This window comes from Anolis carolinensis, unplaced genomic scaffold (assembly GCF_035594765.1).
Source record: "Anolis carolinensis isolate JA03-04 unplaced genomic scaffold, rAnoCar3.1.pri scaffold_15, whole genome shotgun sequence".
Lineage (NCBI taxonomy): Eukaryota > Metazoa > Chordata > Lepidosauria > Squamata > Dactyloidae > Anolis > Anolis carolinensis.
Genome location: NW_026943826.1, coordinates 3786475 through 3803945, shown reverse-complemented (window position 1 = coordinate 3803945; position 17471 = coordinate 3786475). Strand labels below are relative to the sequence as shown.

Here is a 17471-nt window from a genome sequence, read left to right as displayed (position 1 = left end):
GAAGTGGAGAGAGAAAGAGGAAGAGAAGGCAGAAGTGGAAGGGGAAGTGGAGGCGGAAGAGGAAGTGGAGGCAGAAGAGGAAGAGGAGGCAGAGGTGGAAAAAGGTGGGTTGAAGAGGAAGTGGAGGTGGAAGAGGAAGTGGAGGCAGAAGAGGTGGAAAAAGTGAGTGAAGAGGAAGTAGAAGAAGAAGTTGAGGTGGAAGAGGAAAGTGGAAGAGAAAGTGGAGGAGGAAAGAGGAAGAGAAGGCAGAAGTGGAAGGGGAAGTGGAGGCGGAAGAGGAAGTGGAGGCAGAAGAGGAAGAGGAGGCAGAGGTGGAAAAAGGTGGGTTGAAGAGGAAGTGGAGTGGAAGAGGAAGTGGAGGCAGAAGAGGTGGAAAAAGTGAGTGAAGAGGAAGTGGAAGAAGAAGTTGAGGTGGAAGAGGAAGTGGAAGAGAAAGTGGAGGAGGAAGAGGAAGAGAAGGCAGAAGTGGAAGGGGAAGTGGAGGCGGAAGAGGAAGTGGAGGCAGAAGAGGAAGAGGAGGCAGGGTGGAAAAAGGTGGGTTGAAGAGGAAGTGGAGGTGGAAGAGGAAGTGGAGGCAGAAGAGGTGGAAAAAGTGAGTGAAGAGGAAGTGGAAGAAGAAGTGAGGTGGAAGAGGAAGTGGAAGAGAAAGTGGAGGAGGAAGAGGAAGAGAAGGCAGAAGTGGAAGGGGAAGTGGAGGCGGAAGAGGAAGTGGAGGCAGAAGAGGAAGAGGAGGCAGAGGTGGAAAAAGGTGGGTTGAAGAGGAAGTGGAGGTGGAAGAGGAAGTGGAGGCAGAAGAGGTGGAAAAAGTGAGTGAAGAGGAAGTGGAAGAAGTTGAGGTGGAAGAGGAAGTGGAAGAGAAAGTGGAGGAGGAAGAGGAAGAGAAGGCAGAAGTGGAAGGGGAAGTGGAGGCGGAAGAGGAAGTGGAGGCAGAAGAGGAAGAGGAGGCAGAGGTGGAAAAAGGTGGGTTGAAGAGGAAGTGGAGGTGGAAGAGGAAGTGGAGGCAGAAGAGGTGGAAAAAGTGAGTGAAGAGGAAGTGGAAGAAGAAGTTGAGGTGGAAGAGGAAGTGGAAGAGAAAGAGAAGATGAAGAGGAGAGGAAGAGCAGAAGAGGAAGAGAAAGGAAGAAAAGTGGAAGGAGGAAGTGGAGGGGAAGAGGAAGTGGAGGCAGAAGAGGAAAGAGGAGGCAGAGAGTGAGAAGAAGGTTAGGTTGAAGAGGAAGTGGAGAGTGTGGAAGAGGAAGTGGAGCAGGAAGAGGAGGAAGAGAAGTGAGAAGAGAGGTGAAAAGTGGAAGAAGTTGAGTGGAAGAGGTGAAGAAGTGGAAGAGAAAGTGGAGGAGGAAGAGGGAAGAGGAAGGCAGAAGTGGAAGGGGAAGTGGAGGCGGAAGAGGAAGTGGAGGCAGAAGAGGAAGAGGAGGCAGAGGTGGAAAAAGGTGGGTTGAAGAGGAAGTGGAGGTGGAAGAGGAAGTGGAGGCAGAAGAGGTGGAAAAAGTGAGTGAAGAGGAAGTGGAAGAGAGTTGAGGTGGAAGAGGAAGTGGAAGAGAAAGTGGAGGAGGAAGAAGAGAAGAAGAAGTGAAGGAAGTGGAGGCGAAGAGAAGTGAGCAGAAGAGGAAGAGGCAGAGGTGGAAAAAGTGGGTTGAAGAGGAAGTGGAGGTGAAGAGAAGTGGAGGCAGAAGAGGTGGAAAAAGTGAGAGAAGTGGAAGAAGAAGTGAGGTGAAGAGAGTGAAGAGAAAGTGGAGGAGAAGAGGAAGAGAAGGCAGAAGTGGAAGGAAGTGAGCGAAGAGGAAGTGGAGCAGAAGGGAGTGGAAGAGAAAGTGAGAGAAGGAAGAGCAGAAGTGGAAGGGGAAGTGGAGGCGGAAGAAGAAGTGGAGGCAGAAGAGGAAGAGGAGGCAGAAAAAGGTGGGTTGAAGAGGAAGTGGAGGTGGAAGAGGAAGTGGAGGCAGAAGAGGAAGAGGAGGCAGAAGCAGAAGTGGAGGAGGAAGTAGAGGCAGAAGAGAAAGAGGAAGTGGAAGAGAAAGTGGAGGAGGAGAAGAGAAGGCAGAAGTGGAAGGGGAAGTGGAGGCGGAAGAGGAAGTGGAGGCAGAAGAGGAAGAGGAGGCAGAGGTGGAAAAAGGTGGGTTGAAGAGGAAGTGGAGGTGGAAGAGGAAGTGGAGGCAGAAGAGGTGGAAAAAGTGAGTGAAGAGGAAGTGGAAGAAGAAGTTGAGGTGGAAGAGGAAGTGGAAGAGAAAGTGGAGGAGGAAGAGGAAGAGAAGGCAGAAGTGGAAGGGGAAGTGGAGGTGGAAGAGGAAGTGGAGGCAGAAGGGGAAGTGGAAGAGAAAGTGGAGGAGGAAGAGGAAGAGAAGGCAGAAGTGGAAGGGGAAGTGGAGGCGGAAGAAGAAGTGGAGGCAGAAGAGGAAGAGGAGGCAGAAAAAGGTGGGTTGAAGAGGAAGTGGAGGTGGAAGAGGAAGTGGAGGCAGAAGAGGAAGAGGAGGCAGAAGCAGAAGTGGAGGAGGAAGTAGAGGCAGAAGAGAAAGAGGAAGTGGAAGAGAAAGTGGAGGAGGAAGAGGAAGAGAAGGCAGAAGTGGAAGGGGAAGTGGAGGCAGAAGAGGAAGGGGAAGTGGGTGAAAGAGGAAGTGGAGGTAGAAGAAGAAAAGGAAGTGGTAGAGGAAGAGGAAGTAGAGGGTGAAGAGGAAGTGGAGGCGGAAGTGGGGCCCCCTATGGGTCGAGGAAGGAGACGGCGATGTACCGCGTGCCGCGGGTGGTGGGCAGCCCCTCGTGGTAGTGGGTCAGGCGCCCCGGGTGCAGGAGGGTCCAGCCCTTCCTGGGGGCCCGGATGGAGCAGTTGTAGCGCAGGAAGCGGCAGCCGCCCCCCTGGACAACAAACAACACACACGTTAGTTCAGGCAGGACAAGCACCATCTAACCCCTCCCGACAGATGCCCATCCTGCCTCTGCTGGACACTCGGGGAGAGAGTTCCACTGATGAATTGATGGAGAAGCACCATCTAACCCCTCCCGACAGATGCCCATCCTGCCTCTGCTGGACACTCGGGGAGAGAGTTCCACTGATGAATTGATGGAGAAGCACCATCTAACCCCTCCCGACAGATGGCCCTTTATTTCAAACCTTCCATAGAAGGCGCCTCCACCAGACTCCAAGGAGGAAGTGGGTTCTCCTGCTGGTCAGGAAGGTCTTCCTGATGATGTTCAAGTGAGATCTCCTTCCCTAACCATCCATCCATCCATCCATCCTTCTGTCTACCTACTTATTCATCCATCCATCCATCCATCCATCCATCCATCCATCCATCCTTCTGTCTACCTACTTATTCATCCATCCATCCATCCATCCATCCATCCTTCTGTCTACCTACTTATTCATCCATCCATCCATCCATCCATCCATCCATCCATCCATCCTTCTGTCTACCTACTTATTCATCCATCCATCCATCCATCCAGCCTCCAGGAAGGAAGTCCTTCTCCCGCTTCCTTAGGACAACCTTCCAGATCTTGACACATGTCGCTGTCAAAGCGCGCGGTTTGGATAAGCACACATGCAGTAGAAGATCAACGAAGAATCACTGGCACCAATAAACGAGGCTGCAACCTTTTGGCTACAGTAGAGTCTCACTTATCCAACATAAACGGGCCGGCAGAACGTTGGATAAGCGGATATGTTGGATAATAAGGAGAGATTAAGGAGAAGCCTATTGAACATCAAATTAGGTTATGATTTTACAAATGAAGCACCAAAACATCTTGTTATACAACAAATTTGACAGAAATAGTAGTTCAATATGCAGGAATGTTATGTTGTAATTTCTGTATTTACGAGTTTAACACCAAAATATCACGATGTATTGAAAACATTGACTACAAAAATGCGTTGGATAATCCAGAACGTTGGATAAGCGAGTGTTGGATAAGTGAGACTCTACTGTAATTACTACATAGCATTACTGCGCGTGGAACTACCTTTTCTGTCAAATTTGTTGTATAACATGATGTTTTGGTGCTTAATTTGTAAAACGATTATCTAATTTGATGTTTAATCGGCTGTTCCTTAATCCCTTCTTATTATCCAACATATTCACTTATCCTGCCGGCCTGTTTATGTTGGATAAGTGAGACTCTACTGTATATTTCTAATCTTATATTATCTGCTTAGAACTGGATTATCTGAGGCCCCTTCTTCACAGCTGTATAAAATGCACACTGAAGTGGATTATACGGCAGTGTGGAGTCAAGATAATCCAGTTCAAAGCAGATAATATAAGATTACAAATGGGTTATATAGCTGTGTTGAAGGGCCTTGAGTCTACACTGCCATATAATCCAGTTAAAATCAGATAATCTGTGGAAGAGGCCTAAGTGAGGCCTAAGTCTGCCTAACTGAAGCCTGGCTGTCCCTTGGCTGGTTGCTAGGTTTACTTACAAACGGAAATCCACAAGACGATATATACAGACAGATAGTAGAGAGGGCAGAGCACTCTGGGTAAAATGATTTGGACTAAAAGACTTTATAGAACAACACTTGAAGAAGGGGCAGATGTGAGGCAACATGTGTGCTTGTCCAAACCGCGCGCTCTGACAGTGGTTATGGGCCCAGCATGCTTGCGCTGCGAAGCACGGCTTTTTCTGCTACAGGCAAAGTTTACACACCGGCATAGTGGAGTGCATGATGCAGTCTCCAGCTCACATTGCATCACTATAACTCAATTACATTTAAACAACTCTATGTACAATCATTCCCACTTCGACAGTCTCCTCCTCTTGTCTTTTCAACGCAGGCTCACCTCGTAGTCGATCCCGACGCGGTTGAGGGCGATGTTGATGGTGAAGGTGGAGGCGTCGTGGTGCGGCATCAGCGAGGGCTGCTCGTCCGGTTTGTAGCGCACCACAAAGGCCAGCTCAAACTGGGTCTCCATGGGCAGAAGAGGACCACGGGGGGAAATATTATTATTATTATCTTTATTGCTACCCATCTTTATTTATTTGTTTCCAATATTTCTACCCCGCCCTTCTCCCCGAGGGGACTCAAGGCGGCTTACACAACTGGTAGGATCACTACCAGTACATCATAATACAATAAAATAAGAATAAAACAGTTAAAATAATTAAATAACATAGTAAAATACAATATATAAAAATTTAAGACAATGCAACACCAAATATATATACCAATCATCCATCAGACCTTGTGCAAAAGCCTGAATCCAATTCATGTCAATGCTAACTTTCTGCGCAGCTTATATTATTATTATTATTATTATTATTATTATTATTATTATTATTATTATTATTATTACAGTATTATTATGACATAGTATGACACAGCAAACAAGATATATAAGCTGGATATTATTATTATTATTATTATTATTATTATTATTATTATTATTATTATTATGACATAGTATGACATAGCAAATGGGATATATATGCTGGATCTAATGATGATGATGATGATTATTATTATGACATAGTATGACACAGCAAAGGGGATATATATGCTGGATCTAATGATGATGATGATTATTATTATTATTATGACATAGTATGACACAGCAAAGGGGATATATATGCTGGATCTAATTATTATTATTATTATTATTATTATTATTATTATTATTTGACATAGTATGACACAGCAAACGAGATATATACGCTGGATCTAATTATTATTATTATTATTATGACATAGTATGACAGCAAATGAGATATATATGCTGGATCTATTATTATTATTATTATTATTATTATTATTATTATTATTATGACATAGTATGACACAGCAAATGAGATATATATGCTGGATCTAATGATGATGATGATTATTATTATTATTATGACATAGTATGACACAGCAAAGGGGATATATATGCTGGATCTAATTATTATTATTATTATTATTATTATTATTATTATTATTATTTGACATAGTATGACACAGCAAACGAGATATATACGCTGGATCTAATTATTATTATTATTATTATGACATAGTATGACAGCAAATGAGATATATATGCTGGATCTATTATTATTATTATTATTATTATTATTATTATTATTATGACCTAGTATGACACAGCAAATGAGATATATATGCTGGAGTTATTATTATTATTATTATTATTATTATTATTATTATTATTATTATTATTATGACCTAGTATGACACAGCAAATGAGATATATATGCTGGATCTAATTATTATTCTTATTCTTATTATTAATATTAATATTATTATTAATATTATTATGACATAGTATGACACAGCAAATGAGATATATATGCTGGATCTAATTATTATTCTTATTCTTATTATTATTATGACCTAGTATGAAACAGCAAATGAGATATATATTCTGGATCTTATTATTATTATTATTATTATTATTATTATTATTATTATTATTATTATTATTAATAATAATAATAATATTATGACATAGTATGACACAGCAAATGAGTTATATATGCTGGATCTAATTATTATTATTATTATTATTATCATTATTATTATTATTATTATTATGACCTAGTATGACACAGCAAATGAGATATATATTGTGGATCTTATTATTATTATTATTATTATTATTATTATTATTATTATTATTATTATTATTATTATTATTATTATGACATAGTATGACACAGCAAATGAGATATATAAGCTGGATATTATTATTATTATTATTATTATTATTATTATTATTATTATTATTATTATTATTATTATTATTATCTTCCTATCCCGCCTTTCTCCCCATAAGGACTCAAGGCAGTTGTGTTTTGGAGAGGAATCCATCCAAAGCACTACAGTATCGAGCTAATGTTCATTTCCGAAATAAATGCCCCCCCTACGTGTCCATGCCAGGCCCGTACCTGGGTGTAGTAGCCGGGGTAGAGGTGCTCGGTGATGGGAGCGATGTAGTCCAGGAGGAAGCGGTACCAGTGGCGCTCAAAGTGGATCTGGTTCATGTGGATGTCGATGGTGGGCACGTTCTCGTAGCCCCCCAGGATGCGGCTGTCCTGCGGAAACGGCACCAAAGGCATCCGAGTCTCACTAGGGGAGCCCACAGGGAGACGCAGCAGCACAAAAGGGCCAAGGCCATGCTAGGCGAGGGACGTCGTGGGGCCCCTCCCTGCTGCTTTGGGCAAAGCCATTCAAGAGGGATATGGGATATCTATCCTATCTATCCTACCAGCAACTACTCCTTGTCTATCTATCTACCTATTCATCCTTCTATCTACCTACTCATTCATTCATTCATTCATCCATCCATCTAACTTATCTAGCTATACCTACCTGCCTGCCTACCTACGTATCTGCCTATTCATCCTTCTATCTACCTACTCATTCATTCATTCATCCATCCATCTAACTTATCTATCTATACCTACCTGCCTGCCTACCTACATATCTGCCTATTCATCCTTCTATCTATTTACTCATCCATCTATCTATCTACCTATCTATTCATCCTTCTACTTATCCATCCATCCATCCTATCTACCTATCTATCTGCATCCCTTGCTACCTATTCATCATTCTATCTACCTACTCATTCATTCATTCATTCATTCATCCATTCATCCATCTAACCCATCTATCTACTTATCTACCTACCTACCTACCTACCTACATATCTGCCTATTCATCCTTCTACTTACTCATTTACTATTTACTATCTATCTACCTACCTACCTATCGATTCATCCTTCTACTTATCCATCCATCCATCCATCCATCCATCCATCCATCCATCCATCCATCCTACCTATCTAGTCATCCTTCTACTTACTCATCCATCCTATCTAACTATCTGCATCCCTCGCTACCTATTCATCCTTTTATCTACCTGTTCATTCATTCATTCATTCATTCATTCATTCATCCATCCATCTAACCTATCTATTTACCTACCTACTTACTCATCCATCTATCTATCCATCCATCCTATCTATCTATTCATCCTTCTACTTACTCATCCTATCTATCTATCTATCTATCTATCTATCTATCTATCTATCTATCTATCTATCTACATCCCTCACTACCTATTCATCCTTCTATCTACCTACTCATTCATTCATTCATCCATCCATCTAACCTACCTATCTACCTACCTACATATCTGCCTATTCATCCTTCTATCTACTTACTCATCCATCCATCCTATCTATCCATCCTATCTATTCATCCTTCTATTCATCCATCCTATCTATCTATCTATATCCCTCACTACCTATTCATCCTTCTATCTACCTACTCATTCATTCATTCATCCATCTAACCTACCTACCTACCTACATATCTGCCTATTCATCCTTCTTTCTATGTACTCATCCATCCATCCATTCATCCTATCTACTGATCTATTCATCCTTCTACTTATCCATCCATCCATCCTATCTATCTATTCATCCTTCTACTTACTCATCCTATCTATCTATCTATCTATCTATCTATCTATCTATCTATCTACATCCCTCGCTACCTATTCATCCTTCTATCTACTTACTCATCCATCCATCCTATCTATCCATCCTATCTATTCATCCTTCTATTCATCCATCCTATCTATCTATCTATATCCCTCACTACCTATTCATCCTTCTATCTACCTACTCATTCATTCATTCATTCATTCATCCATCTAACCTACCTACCTACCTACATATCTGCCTATTCATCCTTCTTTCTACATACTCATCCATCCATCCATCCATCCTATCTACTGATCTATTCATCCTTCTACTTATCCATCCATCCATCCTATCTATCTATCCATCCTTCTACTTACTCATCCTATTCAACCATCCTATCTATCTATCTATCTATCTATCTATCTATCTATCTATCTATCTATCTATCTACATCCCTCGCTACCTATTCATCCTTCTATCTACCTACTCATTCATTCATTCATCCATCCATCTAACCTACCTATCTACCTACCTACATATCTGCCTATTCATACTTCTATCTACTTACTCATCCATCCATCCATCCTATCTATTCATCCTTCTATTCATCCATCCTATCTATCTATCTATATCCCTCACTACCTATTCATCCTTCTATCTACCTACTCATTCATTCATCCATCCATCTAACCTACCTATCTACCTACCTACATATCTGCCTATTCATACTTCTATCTACTTACTCATCCATCCATCCATCCTATCTATTCATCCTTCTATTCATCCATCCTATCTATCTATCTATATCCCTCACTACCTATTCATCCTTCTATCTACCTACTCATTCATTCATTCATCCATCTAACCTACCTACCTACCTACATATCTGCCTATTCATCCTTCTTTCTACGTACTCATCCATCCATCCATCCATCCTATCTACTGATCTATTCATCCTTCTACTTATCCATCCATCCATCCTATCTATCTATTCATCCTTCTACTTACTCATCCTATCTATCTATCTATCTATCTATCTATCTACATCCCTCGCTACCTATTCATCCTTCTATCTACCTACTCATTCATTCATCCATCCATCTAACCTACCTATCTACCTACCTACATATCTGCCTATTCATCCTTCTATCTACTTACTCATCCATCCATCCTATCCATCCATCCTATCTATTCAGCCTTCTATTCATCCATCCTATCTATCTATCTATCTATCTATCTATCTATCTATCTATCTATCTATATCCCTCACTACCTATTCATCCTTCTACCTACTCATTCATTCATTCATCCATCTAACCTACCTTCCTACCTACCTATCTGCCTATTCATCCTTCTTTCTACGTACTCATCCATCCATCCATCCATCCTATCTACTGATCTATTCATACTTCTATCTACTTACTCATCCATCCATCCTATCCATCCATCCTATCTATTCATCCTTCTATTCATCCATCCTATCTATCTATCTATCTATCTATCTATCTATCTATCTATCTATCTATCTATCTATATCCCTCACTACCTATTCATCCTTCTACCTACTCATTCATTCATTCATCCATCTAACCTACCTACCTACCTATCTGCCTATTCATCCTTCTTTCTACGTACTCATCCATCCATCCATCCATCCTATCTACTGATCTATTCATCCTTCTACTTATCCATCCATCCATCCTATCTATCTATTCATCCTTCTACTTACTCATCCTATCTATATATCTATCTATCTATCTACATCCCTCGCTACCTATTCATCCTTCTATCTACCTACTCATTCATTCATCCATCCATCTAACCTACCTATCTACCTACCTACATATCTGCCTATTCATCCTTCTATCTACTTACTCATCCATCCATCCATCCTATCTATCCATCCTATCTATTCATCCTATTCATCCTATTTATCTATCTATCTATCTATCTATCTATCTATCTATCTATATCCCTCACTACCTATTCATCCTTCTACCTACTCATTCATTCATTCATCCATCTAACCTACCTACCTACATATCTGCCTATTCATCCTTCTTTCTACGTACTCATCCATCCATCCATCCATCCATCCTATCTACTGATCTATTCATCCTTCTACTTATCCATCCATCCATCCTATCTATCTATTCATCCTTCTACTTACTCATCCTATCTATCTATCTATCTATCTATCTATCTACATCCCTCGCTACCTATTCATCCTTCTATCTACCTACTCATTCATTCATTCATCCATCCATCTAACCTACCTATCTACCTACCTACATATCTGCCTATTCATACTTCTATCTACTTACTCATCCATCCATCCATCCTATCTATCCATCCTATCTATTCATCCTTCTATTCATCCATCCTATCTATCTATCTATCTATATCCCTCACTACCTATTCAATCTTCTATCTACCTATTCTATCTCTCCATCCATTCAACACTGGAACTCTCTGCCTGAGCGTCCAATGGAGGCTCTTTCCAAGGATGAAGGGCCATCTGTCAGGAGGGATTGGGTGGTGCCTTTCTTTCCTAAAGGCAGAAGGGGGTTGGGCTGGATGTCCTTTGGGGCCCCTTCCCACCTTTAAATCCCTCCAACCCACAAAATGCCTTACGGTGTTGTCTCCTCGGGACCACTGGCCAAAGTTCTCCATTTCCTCGACCAATTCGTCACAAGCCGCATCGGTAAATATGGGGAACCAGTAAACATCTGGACACGGCTGGAGAGGGAGAAAGGGGAAAGGAAGGCATGGGAAACAACAGAGAAAGAAAGTGCTATCTTTTAATAGTTACTTCTGATACGTTTTGGATTGTATAGGGGTTTGTTTTGTTTGTTTGTGAGATGCTTTGGGTCTTTGGGTTCCTGAGATTAAAGCAGGGTATACATATTACAACAACAACAATAACAACAAATGGATATTAGAACAATAACAACAACAAATGGATATTATAAGGACAACGACAAATGAATATTATAACAACAAATGGATATTATAACAATAACAACAACAAATGGATATTATAAGGACAACGACAAATGAATATTATAACAACAAATGGATATTATAACAATAACAAAGAGATATTAGAATAACAACAACAAATGAATATAACAACAACAAATGGATATTATAACAACAGATATTAGAATGAAAACAACAAATGGATATTATACCAACAACAAATGAAGATTAAAACAACAAATGGATATTATAAAAACAACAAATGAATACTATAACAACAACAACAAATGGATATTATAACAACAACAAATGGATATTAGAATAACAACAAATGAATACTATAACAACAACAAATGGATATTATAACAACAACAAATGAATATTATAACAACAAACAGATATTAGAATAACAACAACAAATGAATACTAGAACAACAACAACAAATGGATATTATAACAACAACAAATGGATATTATAACAACAAACAGATATTAGAATAACAACAACAAATGAATACTAGAACAACAACAACAAATGGATATTATAACAACAACAAATGAATATTATAACAACAAATGGATATTATAACAAGAACAAATGAATATTATAACAACAACAAATGGATATTAGAATAACAACAACAAATGAATACTATAACAACAACAAATGGATATTATAACAACTAATGAATATTATAACAACAAACAGATATTATAACAACAAACAGATATTAGAATAACAACAAATGGATATTATAACAACAACAACAAATGGATATTATAACAACAAACAGATATTATAACAACAAACAGATATTAGAATAACAACAAATGAATACTAGAACAACAACAAATGGATATTATAACAACAACAAATGAATATTATAACAACAAATGGATATTATAACAAGAACAAATGAATATTATAACAACAAATAGATATTAGAATAACAATAAATGAATACTATAACAACAACAAATGGATATTATAACAACAACAAATGAATATTATAACAACAGATATTATAACAAGAACAAATGAATATTATAACAACAACAAACAGATATTAGAATAACAACAACAAATGAATACTAGAACAACAACAAATGGATATTATAACAACAAATGGATATTATAACTACAAACAGATATTAGAATAACAACAACAAATGAATACTAGAACAACAAATGAATATTATAACAACAAATGGATATTATAACAACAACAAATGAATATTATAACAACAACAAATGGATATTAGAATAACAACAACAAATGAATACTATAACAACAACAAATGGATATTATAACAACAACTAATGGATATAACAACAAATGAATATTATAACAACAACAAATGGGTGTTATAACAACAACAAATGAATATAATAACAAATGAATATTCAAATAACAATAACAAGGGTTCCTTACCGTTTCCACTCCTTTCCCCTTTAAGGCCGCGGTGTAGTTTTCGTGAATGTATTTCTCCTTCCAGTCCTGCAGAAATAAATGGAAATTCGGAATTAAGTGGGTTGCTTGGTGAGATTAATCCTTTTTACTGTTCCACCGAAATACACATTTTGCCCGACTTCTAATGATGATTATCATAATCATCATCATCATCATCGACAACAACAATATATGACTATGTTCTATTACTCTTATTACAGTACCAACAATAGCAATAATAATATATTTCTGGTAGGTTCATGTTGGAAGGGACTCCAAAGGGCCACCCAGTCCAGTCCTTTTTTGCCTTCAGGTAAGAAAAATGCCCGATTCGATCTCTCCAGACAGATGTACCTCTGGGTTGCTGAAGATCTGCCAAAGGTCGTTGTGGAGGTGGGTCGTCTCATAGTCCTCCAAGGACAGGATGTGGCCGAAGGGCTGCTGGTTGGTCACAAACATGAAGATACCCTGAGATTTAAGGGGGGAAAGAGAAAATTATGCCGAAATTGGGATCTGCATTAGATTCGCCATACAGTAATCTTGGTGCTGAGCCTTGGTGCTTGAGTCCTTATGGGGAGAAAGGCAGGACAGATGGATAATAATAGTAATACCGTATATACTCGAGTATAAGCCGACCCGAATATAAGCCAAGGTACCTAATTTCATCACAAAAAACTGGGATAACTTATCGACTCGAGTATAAGCCAAGGGTGGGAAATGCAGCAACTATGGGTCAATTTAAAAATAAAAATAGAAACCAATAAAATTTCATTAATCGAGGCATCAGTAGGTTAAATGTTTATGAAGATTTACCGTATTTCAATGAAAAGCAATAAACTAGCTCTATCAGTGGAAAAGTAGGGGCAACAAAAACAATATGGTATCAACAATAACCTAATAATAATAATAATAATAATAATCCCCCCCGCAGGTGCCACCTTGACATGGTGGGGGGGCAAGGAAACCGACGAAACCATGGATCATATCTTCAGCTGCTGTAAGAAAATTGCACAGACAGACTACAAACAGAGGCACAACTATGTGGCCCAAATGATTCATTGGAACTTATGCCTCAAGTCCCACCTCCCAGCAGCAAAGAACTGGTGGGATCACAAACCTGCAAAAGTATTGGAAAATGAGCACGCAAAGATACTGGGACTTCCGAATCCAGACTGACAAAGTTCTGGAACACAACACACCAGACATCACAGTTGTGGAAAAGAACAAGGTTTGGATCATTGATGTCGACATCCCAGGTGACAGTCGCATTGACGAAAAACAGGAAAAACTCAGCCGCTATCAGGACCTCAAGATTGAACTGCAAAGACTCTGGCAGAAACCAGTGCAGGTGGTCCCGGTGGTGATGGGCACACTGGGTGCCGTGCCAAAAGATCTCAGCCAGCATTTGGAAACCATAGACATTGACAAAATCACAATCTGCTAACTGCAAAAGGCCACCCTGCTGGGATCTGCACACATCATCCGAAAATACATCACACAGTCCTAGACACTTGGGAAGTGTTCGACTTGTGATTTTGTGAAACGAAATCCAGTATATCTATCTTGTTTGCTGTGTCATAATAATAATAATAATAATAATAATAATAATAATAATAATAGCCAACGCCCTAACCTGTTCCCGGAGATTGTGGCAAAAGGCCATATCAGCGTCCAGTTTGCCATGATGGAAGGGCTTGGGGTTTGAGAATCGGGACCTGAGGAGGCCTCCTTGGACCAAGTAGACGCTGGAGATGTATGGGACGTTCCAGAGGCCCCTAAAAGGGAGGGAGGAAAGAAGGCCGTCAAAAAGCAGATTTTATAGAACATCAAGGAATCTACCCTATACAATTACAACATCAAAGAAAGCAAGTCTTATAGGACATCAAGAAGGTTACTATATACAATTACAACATAAAAGTATCTATATGTATATAAAAGGGTAATGAAGTTTCGGCCTAGGACAAAACAACAAAACTACACATCCCAGAAACACTAAACTTGGCAGCACAACCCCTCATCCATGCCTCTACGTTCATACATCAAAAAGAAAAGAAAATTAAAGTCCTAATTAGAGGGAGAGGAATAATTGTTTTTATCCAATTGCTGCCAGTTAGAAGGCTAAGCTCCGCCCACTTGGTCTCCTAGCAACCCACTCAGCCCAGGGGACAGGCAGAGTTAGGCCTCACTTAGGCCTCTTCCACACTGCCTATAAAATACAGATTATCAGATTTTAACTGGATTATATGGCAGTGTAGACTCAAGGCCCTTCCATACAGCTATATTATCCATTTATAATGGACTTAATGTAAGGTAAAATCTTTACCCTTTACCTTAACTACCACCAATTCCTCAATACTTTTATTTCCCATACCACCAGACTTCGCCACAGCAACGCGTGGCCGGGCACAGCTAGTATATTATATATAATATTATATTATTGTAATACCACCTCCTTCCCTGGATAATGTCCATATATTGTATTATTATATTGTGCTATATTATATTTGTAATAATACTCACTTCCTCCTTCTCTGGACAATGTCCATATAATACACTGTATTGTATTATTATATTATATTATATTATTGTAATACCACCTCCTTCCCTGGATGATATCTATATATACACACATATACACACACACACACACATATATATACATATACACACACATATACTCATATTATGATATACTAATAATACAATATATTGTATATACATATAATATTGATCATAATATTATAATGTAATACAATATAATAATAATACACTATTATAATTGTATATATATATTACATGTAAGATTACAATATAATGTTGTAGTACAATATAGTAATTTATAATGCTTCTATTGTGCTATACTAATAATATAATATATTGTATCTACATATAATTTGTAAGCCACCCTGAGTCCCCTTTGGGGTGGGAAGGGCAAGATATAAATGTTGCTAATAAATAATAAATAAATAATAATAATGTAATAGTCATAATGTATGGCATTTTTGACCACTGAATCAATATTATTATTATTATTACTAAGGAAACCCTGTGATAGGTTCACCTTAACATATTATTATTATTATTATTATTATTATTATTATTGCTAGCAAATAAATAAATTAATAATATTTCATTATTATATGGTGCTATATTATATACTCATTTTCTCCTCCCCTGGATGATGGCCATATTATAAATTGTATTATATTATTATATTATATTATATTATTGTAATACCACCTCCTTCCCTGGATGATGTCCATATATTTCATTTTTATATTGTGCTATATTATATTTGTAATAATGATACTCACTTCCTCCTTCCCTGGACAATATTAGACTGTATTGTACTATTATATTATATATAATATTATATTATTGTATTACCACCTACTTCCCCGGAGGATGTCCATATTATTATTCATTATTATATTGTGCTATATTATATTTGTTATAACACTCACTTCCACTTTCCCTGGACAATGGTCATATAATACATTGTATTGTATTATTATATTACATTATATTATATTTTTGTAATACCACCTCCTTCCCTGGATGATGTCCATATATTGCATTATTATATTGTATTATTATATTATATTATATTATATTATATTATATTATATTATATTATATTATATTTTATTTCTGTAATACCACCTCCTTCCCTGGAGGATGTCCATATATTTCATTATTATATTGTATTATTATATTATATTATATTATATTATATTATATTATATTATATTATATTATATTTTTGTAATACCACCTCCTTCCCTGGATGATGTCCATATATTGCATTATTATATTGTGCTATATTATATTTGTCATAGCACTCACATCCTCCTTCCCCGGATGATGGCCATATAATACATTGTATTGTATTGTATTATTATATTATATTATATTATATTATATTATATTATACTATTGTAATACCACCTCCTTCCCTGGAGGATGTTCATATTATATTGTGCTATATTATATTTGTAATAATACTCACTTCCTCCTTCCCCGGACGATGGCCTTATAATACATTGTATTGTATTATTATATTATATTATATTATATTATATTATATTATATTATATTATATTATATATTTTTAACACCACCTCCTTCCCTGAATGATGTCCATATATTGCATTATTATATTCTGCTATTATATTATATTATATTATATTATATTTCTGTAATGCCACCTCCTTCCCTGGAGGATGTCCATATATTGCATTATTATATTGTGCTATATTATATTTGTAATAATACTCACTTCCTCCTTTCCCGGACGATGGCCTTATAATACATTGTATTGTATTATTATATTATATTATATTATATTATATTATATTATATTATATTATATATTTTTAACACCACCTCCTTCCCTGGATGATGTCCATATATTTCATTATTATATTGTATTATTATATTATATTATATTATATTTCTGTAATACCACCTCCTTCCCTGGAGGATGTCCATATATTGCATTATTATATTGTGCTATATTATATTTGTAATAATACTCACTTTCTCCTTTCCCGGACAATGGCCATATAATAAATTGTATTGTATTATTACAGTATATTATATTATATTTTTGTAATACCACCT

General features: G+C 37.5%; 1 protein-coding gene and 1 long non-coding RNA gene across 5 annotated transcripts in view; both read right to left on the bottom strand.

Moving 5' to 3' along the window:
* Positions 1-2541: 2541 nt before the first annotated feature.
* Positions 2542-17471, bottom strand: part of plod1 (procollagen-lysine,2-oxoglutarate 5-dioxygenase 1) — a 42527-nt gene continuing 27597 nt past the window's right edge. The window contains exons 13-19 of the mRNA XM_062965502.1: positions 14482-14623; positions 13203-13316; positions 12831-12896; positions 11050-11154; positions 6871-7017; positions 4773-4898; positions 2542-2844 (exon numbers count right to left, since the gene is read on the bottom strand). Of these exons, the coding sequence (XP_062821572.1) occupies positions 2689-2844; positions 4773-4898; positions 6871-7017; positions 11050-11154; positions 12831-12896; positions 13203-13316; positions 14482-14623 (856 nt within the window). The 3' untranslated portion in view covers positions 2542-2688. The remainder of the gene's footprint in view (positions 2845-4772; positions 4899-6870; positions 7018-11049; positions 11155-12830; positions 12897-13202; positions 13317-14481; positions 14624-17471) is intronic.
* LOC134294439 (uncharacterized) lies at positions 7067-11028 on the bottom strand. Of its 4 annotated transcripts, none has more exons than XR_010001349.1 (3): positions 10007-11028; positions 9461-9525; positions 7067-9216 (listed from the first exon to the last, which is right to left on the bottom strand). It is a non-coding gene; the product is annotated as an uncharacterized LOC134294439 (long non-coding RNA). The 4 variants fall into 4 exon arrangements; XR_010001348.1 differs by having other exon boundaries at positions 7071-9525; positions 10007-10242; positions 10444-11028; XR_010001346.1 differs by having other exon boundaries at positions 7071-9525; positions 10007-10447; positions 10692-11028.